The following is a 9,659-nucleotide window of genomic DNA, read 5'->3' on the forward strand; positions in this document are numbered from 1 at the left end:
AGAGAGAGAGAGAGAGAGAGAGAGAGAGAGAGAGAGAGAGAGAGAGAGAGACCGGGACCAGGACCGGGACCAAGACCAAGACCAAGACCAAGACTGAGACCCAGACCGAGATAGTCCTTGTGGGTACCAACACTGTTAGTTAAGTGAGATTAAGAAAATTTAATAAAAGAAATGCAATTTGTTCAAAGATTATAGATGACTGTCACCCTTTCCGTGAAACTGAAGAGGTGTACATGGAAGTCATGGTGAGGCCATTGTCTCACCCATCAAGGAGGTTGCTGTGAGGCTGCTGTTCACACTGATCTGACAGGTGTGGCAGATTTATAGAGCAGTCTGGCCATGCAGATGAGGAGCCCAGAGGCCTGCACCCCTCCATCACCCTCTTACTCCTCCAGGAATGTAGGCTAACAATGTAATCTACAAGGGAGCATGTCCTAAGACATCATCCATAGCTCTGCTCATTACAGGAATAAATCATGTGCCAGCTATTGGTGCTGCTGGGGTTCTCTCCACCCTGTGGGGTTCTCTCTCTTCTCTCCTTGAAGCACTCCACATGCTCTGCAGTTACCAGCAGCCAGCCCATTACCGCCCCAGCTCTGCCCCAAGCTCACACCTTCCTCAGATCTCTAACCGCCTCTTAGATGTCCTCAGTGGATGCTCAAAGAGTGGAAGCACCTTCCCTCCTCCTCCTCCTCTTCTTCCTTCCTCCTCCTCCAACTGCCCCTATCCAAAAGTACAGCACTACTGTTGCTACAGTTGGAATGTGTTTACTCTGCAAATCCAGGGTGAACATGAATTCCCAACCTAACCACTGGGAGGACTGGCACTGGGGAGGCATTGGTATTACAAGGAGTTTCCCTTCATTATAGGATTGGGTGCCCTTCGAAGGCTTCATGGATGGAGTTTGTCCCATTGTTGCCTTTCCACCTTCTGCCATAGGAGACACAGTGTTTGTCCCTTCCAAGGCACACAGCATTCAAGGGTCACCTTGGGTCATCACCAGACAATCTGCCCACTGATGCCTAGATCTTAGTCTTCAAAGTCTCTAGAATGGTGCAGAAAGAAACTTCTTTCCTTTAGAAATCACCTAACCTCAAGAATTCTGCTATAGCAGCACAATTAGAATCAGAAATCATCTCCCTAGCCCCACTAACCACACGTGTAGGCATTGTTCTTGTCTCTGTCCTGCACAACTCCCCATCCACCTCCAAAACCTCTCTAAAATCCATCTGCTTCTCTCCAACACCACTGCCCTGTCTGCTGCTGCTGCCCTGATCCACGCCACGCATGTCTCTCCCCAAATGACCACCACTGACCCTTCCAAATGGTTTCTTCCAATGCAGTCTTCCACTGCTCCAATCCATTCTCCAACCTGCAGAGTCCTCTTCCTACAACACAAACCCGTTTTGTTTCTCCCCCATGTTCAAACCTTCAGTAGCTTCCTGTTCTGCACAGGACTAGCCCAGGTCCATGTTCCTGCGAAGGCCATGGGGAGACCCCCAGCCTGCCCTTTCAGACTGACTTCCAGCCACATCCCTTCCCCATCTCCCTTCCCATGTTTCTCCCCTCCCCTCCTCCTGTGCATTGTGGGGGGACACTTCACCTGGGGTCCCTCTGTCCCCATCAGCTGCATGCCTGGGTAAATTAATGAGCCCATCAAGAACTGCCTGCACTCTCCAGACAAGCACCATACAGAAACGGTGCTGAAGCAAGAAAGACAGAATTCTTGGGACATTACCAAACGCCCAGCGCATTTCCTACCTGGCACACACTCTTCATACCTCACTCACCTGTGGAAGAGTAAGCTCTGGCAGCTTAGTCACGAAATCTTGCCATTTAATCGGCGCCAGCCCCTCGGCAAAACAACTGGTCCTTCCCACCTCCCACAGACCTCCTTTCTGCTTCCCTTCTCCACTACACTGTTTCCAGCAACACCAAGCTACTGCGAGCATCTTAACTCCAACATGTATGAGAGTAAAGAGGTTTGTAGCCAATCATGGAAAGGAAAAGAGGCAGAAGAGAATTCACAGAAGGGTTGCCAGCAACCAAGAGCAAAGCGAAGGCCAGAAAGACGAGCAGACAATCTTAGCCAGGTGGCTCAGAGGAGGGCTCTGGGAGGAAGGCAGCTAACTCAGGGTCCATGGAACCCATGGAACCCAGCAGGGAAAGGGGGTAGCACCTCAGAGTGGCTGAGGTCAGAATGGACTCATCCTGACTCACCCAGGACAAATTAGGGATCCTTTCTGTACCATGAGCCACTGTGTCTGGCCCATGGCAGCTCCTCAACACGTCATTGTCAATAGGAAATCTCTGATGTGCACTGTTGCACCCGTCAGGTAAAATCAACCAATGAACAGGAAAAAAAAAAAAAAGGATAAGAACTGAGGCATAGCTAATTGTTAGACAGTGTTAAATTACAAATGCAGCAAATAAGCGGCAAGTTATGAAGTTCAGAAAACTGAGGACTCTTCATTTGTCTGACTCCAGGTAAAGAAACTGCGAAAACTCTATTTGTATTTTGCCTTTAAATGTCTACATATTCCTTGCAATTTTGATTTGTAGAACAAGAAAGAAACTACCATTCAGTAGTATTCTCTCTTTGAAACCTAACCTGGTTAATATTTATATCCACTTAATATATTAATGTGCCAGGTATAACTATAAATTTTTTAGCAATATACAATTTCAATGAAAATAATGTTTCTTCTTTCAATATATTCCCCAAAATTTTGCCTACTGGCAAATCTAACCAACTTTTCGGAAATAAATATACATGGTTTCCATTTTAAAAAGTCATTGGGGTGTGTGGAGAGGGGAGAGGACATAGTAGGTACAAACTTGCTCTTCCCTTTGCAGCCTCCTTTCTAATCAGATGCCCACACTCATACTGAGGCCAAACTGCCCGCTATCCTCAGAACACTTACTCATACCTCTCGGCTCTGTGACAGCTTTTCTCTGCCTAACATGCCTTTCCCCAATCCCTATCTCCTGCCTCCCGCTAGTCCCACTCAGTGGTCAAAGGTGCTCAAGTATCTCATCTCCCAGGAGACCTGGTCACCACCACCACCGCAACATTTGCTGCCATCACAACTTGTCCTGCACACCCAACTTCCTGTCCCCCTGCTGCACCCTGGAGGGTCCTCTGAGCAGAGAGAGTTGCTCCTGGCACCCAGCACCTGGTCTGACACCCCTACATGTACCTACTAAGTGTGTGCTCAGCTCGTGACCTACCTAATCAGCTGGTTTCAGCTATGCCTAACTCCAGCTTTATTCTGAATTCAAATGCTACTTTGAGAAGAACATTGTTTAAACTTAAAGAGCTCAATTGAGTTTTTTCTTTCCTGTAAACATATATATATATATATATATATATATATATTCAGGTGAATTACTACCTTCTTTTTCTTTCCTTTTAAAATGTCTGTTTCTTTCCTTTTGAAATGCTGTCCACTAGACACGGCCTGAGATTCTTAAGTTAAATACCTGTTACACTTTAAGCAATAAGTGGATATTCATGTAATACTCTGAAAAATAATGACAGAGGTCATTTATTAGGCAACTCTTGCGGCCCAAGCACATGCTAAGTGCTTATATTCATTACCACTGTGTCCTCATTAGTACAATGATGTGTAAAATGTGTCCCTACTTTATAGATGAGGACTCTCAGGAAAGTTAAGCCTTGTTTGAATTTTCATAAATGCTCAAAATCAAAGCAGGGATTCAAGTATGGTTTTTCTGACTCTTCAGTCTGTGTTTTCTGCCTTGAGTCTATCTTACTCTGTTTAAAAAGCAGATACCATGTCCACCAGGTCCTTTTCAGTGGCCTGTCGCAACTGAGCCTCAATGACACCACAAAGAAGTCCCCATGCAGGGCCTCGCCCAGCTGCATCACCTTGATTCCCCAGACCCAGAGCCAGCAAGGGGCCTGCCTTTACCTTGACCCAGATTTACAGGAGAAAGGGTACCTGTTTTCTGCATCAAAGACTGCATCCTGAGGTCCCCGGGACCCTCTGGGCCTTCCCTACAGCACAGGTTTCCTGGGATGAGCCTGCCAGCTGCGTGGCTACTGCCCAGTTGCTGTGCCTTTGTTTACTGTTTGTCACTAGGCGCTCGGCTGCCCAGCAAGTGAGTCAACAAGGCCCCTTCTCTTTCCTGTTGCTGCTGCTCTCAGGCCGGTCCATACTCTGTCTGATCAGCAGCTCAGCACCCAGCAGCCTGCATCTTCCAAGCCAGTGCCTGTGACAGAGCCCAGCCGTTAAGAACTCAAGCGGATTAGGTGCCACGAAGGCCACGGGCGGGCGGCTCAGCAGGGCTTTTCCAGTGATGTCACTTTATCTCCTGCTCTAATAGAGAGAAGCAACCCTGCCAGGGGCAGCAGCAGGCCCAGAGCCTCAGCTTGGCTTCACCACAGTGTGTCCCCAACTCCCCACCCCCACATCCAGACCAGTATTGGACTTTGGGTCTGGACTGGGAGGACTGGAATCATGTCAGTTTGTAGTGAGGAGTGGAGAACCTGAAGCTTCCCTGCAAGACAAGGGACTGCAATCAGAAGAAGGAGCGGACCCTCACATTTTCTGATACCTGGGGTCAGAAAGGAGCCAGCAGAAACAGCATGAACAACTCAAAGGTCTGTAGAAGGAACAGCAGAAGAACAAATCTTTTGAGCCTTTCAAACAAATGATAGCCACAAAACAAAAGTATTTTTAAAAAGGAAAATATGAACTTTGACTTTTTCCAAAAATAAAATTTAAAAATTGATGAGGGGACTTGCCAGTTAGCTCAGTTGTTTAAGCACCTGCATGAGCAAACCCAGTCAGGTGTGGGGGACTGCGGTTCGATCTCCAGCTCCACATGCCATACCTGACCTGCCCTGAAGGCAGCCTGAGTCAGGAAAAAAAAAAGAAAGAAGAAAGAAGAAAGAAAGAAAGAAAGAAAGAAAGAAAGAAAGAAAGAAAGAAAGAAAGAAAGAAAATCCTTCTATACATTGATGAAACCCCGCACTGTTAAGGGCATGGCCAGGGCATGCTCTCCTATGCCACTTGTGAAGATCTGTGAGTGCAGCCTCCCTGTGAAGAATTTGCCAGTGGTCACTGGAATGATAAGTACATATACCTTTTGCAAACCCAGCTGCTAGGAAGTAACCCAGTGGACGCTCTTTCAAATGCTTATACAAGCATCTGGAAAAGGATGGTCATTGTAGTATGTTTTACAACAGTGAAAGTCTAAACCACAGAAGTGTCCACTGATAGTGAATAAACCACTAATAGTGGTGCACACACAGTGTCAAACCAACCTTATATCCGTGCAGGGAAGAGAGGAAAATCTGTGTGCTGGCACTGCACAACAGCTATAAAAATCTCGTTTTTGTTATAAACAGAGCCTTAAAATACAATATGCATGTGTATTCTTATCTGGAAGGAATCACAAGAAACTCAGGAGTGGTTACTTAAAGGAGAGACAAATTATTACCCATTCTGGATTTTTTTTTCTTCTTTGTACCAATGCTTTTTCAGAACAACAAAAAATATGGTGTAATATTTTACAAAATGTGTCCATTTCCTGCTTAGGGCTTTTATTGGCATCCCCTATAAGTTAGCAAACAATTTTACAATGTACAGAACTGTCTTGCATTTTTCCCTCCCAAATTTGTCTGCTGGGCCTTTGTCTTCAGGACTTGCCCAGGACCAGGAGAGTCTGTCTCCAGAGCAGAGCCAGGATATTTGCAAGTAGCCAAGGTATGTTTATTCAAGAACTTGTTCAGGCCAACCACATACAACTGGAGAAAGTGAGCCTCAGAGGGAGAAGACAGGGCAGGTTCCCGGTAGAAAATAGAGCAATACAAATATCACCTGCCCCCAGGAGAACGCTGACTACTTAAAGTCATCGCCCCCCCCCAACTGTTAGGAATATCAGCATCCAGCAGTGGTCTCACTGCTCATATCTCATAAATCAAATAAAACCAAAGAAAACTTCATTCTTCAAGATTGAAATTGGAGGTTTACTTGTTTTTTTAACGTCAGCTGCTTCACCTTAAGGAACTTTGTTTATTCATAGCTATGTAGAGTTCTTGGAAGTAGAGCATATAATCTGGTGGAATTCAATAATACTAAAACCAGGCTGGCCTGATAGCTCAGCAGACTAAATCACCTGCTTAGGCAGAGTGAGTGGCCAGGGTGCAATCCTTGGCCTGCAATACTGGCGCCGCCCATGGGGAGCACTGAGATAGCGATTGAGACTGGGTATAGTGGCACGTGCCTGTAATCCCAGCTCTTGGGAGGCTGCAAACAGGAGAATCACTACAAGTCTGATCCACATAGTGAGACCCTGTAGACCCTGTCCTAAATACAGAAAATAATAATACTAAAACCAACTGCTAGTTATGCCCTTGAATTAGTCACTGTTATGTAGGGGAAAAGAACAAACTAGACATAGCTAGCTAGCTAGATATGGGCTTGACCCCCATCATTATGATGAAAAGTTCTGTGATCTACCCTCTGCAAATTGCAGGCCCAAGAGATCAGGTGACACTCTCCCAGTCTGAATTTAAAAGCCTGAGAACCAGGAGAGCCAATGGTGCAAGACTCAGTGAAAGGGGATGGTGGTGAAGACCACTGTGTCCCCTGAACAGTTGGCCTGAGGGAAAAGAATTCTACCTTCCTTGGCCTTTTTGTTCTCTTGGGATCTCAGTGGATTGGATAATGGCCATGCAAATGTTAGTAAGGACAGACTGCTTTCCTCAGGTGATGGATTCAAATGTTAATTTCAATGAGAAACACCAGCCAAACACATTCAGAATAGTATTTCACAAAATGCCTGGATATCCCAAGGCTGAGGCAGGAAGACACAGAATGAATCACCAGAAACCCACTTTTTTTTTTGGTACCAGGGATCAAACTGGGGACCTTGCACTTACCAGGCAGGTGGTTATGCACTGAGCTACATCCCTGGCCTTCCACTTATCAAACTGGCACCCAGACACAAGCTGTGTAAGCCATATGTAATGTTCAACAACAGTCAATAACAAGAGCATAATTTCACCAAACATGATACAAATATATTGTACACAACCAAAAATACATTGAAGAGGAGGAAGTAGACCCTTGAGTTTAGAGGGTTTGATCAACCACTCTGGCCAATAGTCCCCTTTTCCTATTGAACCAGAGAAGCCCAGAATGGCCCAGTGGCAGTTAAACCTTTACAGACCAATGGTCATTGTTGTGTGTCCTGGTAGAAGCATTTTTCACTCAATGAAGACCTCTAGGCCATTGCTCCTATTCCTAAGGGAACAGGAAATAACAGTTTTGTGCAGGTCTCGAGGGGTGATAGAGGGTACAACTCTCATTTCCACCCCTTGATTTCTGGACCCATGAGTCCTGTCTATGGGAGAAATAGCAACATCCACTGAATGCAGATTCAGAGGCTCCTGGACAACTTGATCCAGCCCTGCAAGATATTGCCATACAGCTAGTGCTGTAACTGAGTCTTTAAAAGACCACTACATTGTTTTATCAACCTACCTGCTTCAAAATGGTAGGGATGTGGTAAAACTATGAATTCCAGGAACATTGGACTTCACCACACTTCCTTTGTTGTGAAGTGAGTCTGTTGATGAGAGGTAATGCTGTGTGGGATGCTGTGATAACAGACAAGGCGTTCTCTAGCCCAATGGATGATAGTCTTCCTACAAGAAGGGAGCTTGCCTACAGATTTAGTGTCTAGCTCTGCAACAACTCACCAAGTATCCAGGCAACCTATGGCACAGTCAAGATGACATGGAAAAGAAAAGCTCCTATTTGGGACTAAGGCTATGTCCAATGTGTGAAATATCATAAATTGTACATCCTTTAAATCTGAGACAATAAAGCCATATGATTCTAAATAAGGTTTAGAGATTCCCACATGTGCAGCTGCAACACTGTGGTGAGAACCTTTCTGTAGCCAACCCCCATACAGTGTCTCACCACAGCCCAGTGAGCTGTGAGCCTGCTCTCTGTTCTTCAGACACACTGCAGTCTGTAGAAGTTGGCCAAGTTGGTCAAAGTTACCCAAATTAATCAAATTAGAAAGGTCTTTGCCAGATGAGAACAACAAAGGGGATAAACAGGAATTCCAACAGTGGCCAGAATTGCAGATTTAAGAGAGAAAAAAGGGTTAGTGATAAGCAGCCTAGCTAAAGCGGCACAAGGAGACACTGATTTTAATATGGGGCTCCTAAGCCCAAGGCTCATGTCCAAAGTGTATGACTCCATATGCAAACATATTGGGATGCAGGGGACATGATCCTCATTCAACAGACTTGGAAACAGAGGCTCAGGGATGACAAATAAGTGGTAGAGTTAGAATTGGAACCCCAAAATGTCCCACTTAAGACCTCCAAGCAAAGGCCTGGCAGAAGTAAAGGAATGTTCTGTCCTTGGGGTGCATGGCAGGGAGCAGTGGTAGATGTAAGGACACAGAAATCCTAGGGGAATCTGGCCAGTCCCATGTCAGAAGGCTGCAGTATTCCCAGGGAAATTGTACTAATTTGTAAGGCTTCTACTAATAAGTGGGACAAAGCTCAGACTTAAAAAGGGTGCAATTTACAGTGCAAACAGGAAAAACTATGGTGGGGACTGATGTGGAGGAATCACAGAGATGGTGGGTAGCAGATGACCCCAGGAGCCAGGAGCCAGAAAAGCTAGAGGGATGACAAAGATAGAGGTAAATGAACAGGACGCTGGGAGGACAAGTGTTGAAGGCTGGCTCAGTGCTTCATGCTATACCAGTGCTGGGGGGAAAAAACCTGAAAAGGGGTCATTCTGAGAAGACTCAATACTTAGGTTTGAAAACTGGATCAGATGGTTCCTGAGCAGTTTTTGAAAAAGGTTATGCAGAAAAAAAAAAGGCTTTGTAAATGATGGAAAGAGGGTCCTGCTAAATATTAACAAAGGAGCAGGAGTGGGGCCAGGTGGCACTGGGCAGGGCAGGCCTAGGCTGAACTGGATCAGGAGGGGACTAGAAAGGACAATGAGCACCAGGCACAAGGAGACCAGCCCACAATGTCAGGGGCAGGGCCTGGTAGGTTCCAACTTTTGCAGAGCTCATGTTCCAATATACAGGCAGCTGACAAAACTGTGTCATTTGGGATATGTGACATTTGCTAGCATTGCTGCTGTCACTTTACATGAAATTTGAGTGTGGTTTTTCTAAAACCCTAAATGAAAGGAAAACACACACTAAGCTTCCCAGGGTAAGGTCCTATGGGCCAGCCATAAGTCACAAGAAGAAGGCAAAGGTCTGCAGAACCACCCAACTGTGGGCCGATGCTGCACTGCAGAAACTCTGTCCCTCCTGCACTAGTTGTCTCCTTTCATGCACAGTGAGCTTGCAGAAGCCTCTGGCCTGGAGGAGGAAAGGTCAAGTGTAAGCTTGGAGAGGCAGCAGCAGTGAGCTACCATCAGAATCAGATCATGGAGGCCAAGTCTGCAGACAGGAGGTGGCCAGTGGTCAAGGCCCGAAGGAGGCAAAGAAGTCAAAGTCAGAGGTGGACAAGGTCAAACTGCCCTTGGGTGCACTTGTAGACATTGAGCTTCTGTAGCTATTTTTCTCATGCAACACATGACAGTGGCCAGCATAACACTAAGAAGAGAGAGATGACAGCTCATGTGCCCAACTGAAAA

The 9,659-nt window shown here is 46.0% G+C and overlaps 1 protein-coding gene across 1 annotated transcript in view; it reads right to left on the reverse strand.

Annotated features, from left to right (window-relative positions):
- Frmpd2 (FERM and PDZ domain containing 2) overlaps nucleotides 1-4,041 on the reverse strand; it is a 125,460-nt gene extending 121,419 nt beyond the window's left edge. The window contains exon 1 of the mRNA XM_023707263.1: nucleotides 3,966-4,041. Coding sequence (XP_023563031.1) covers nucleotides 3,966-3,990 — 25 coding nt within the window. The 5' untranslated portion in view covers nucleotides 3,991-4,041. The remainder of the gene's footprint in view (nucleotides 1-3,965) is intronic.
- Between the last annotated feature and the right edge of the window lie 5,618 nt (nucleotides 4,042-9,659).

Source organism: Octodon degus, unplaced genomic scaffold, assembly GCF_000260255.1.
Source record: "Octodon degus isolate 3935 unplaced genomic scaffold, OctDeg1.0 scaffold00285, whole genome shotgun sequence".
NCBI lineage: Eukaryota > Metazoa > Chordata > Mammalia > Rodentia > Octodontidae > Octodon > Octodon degus.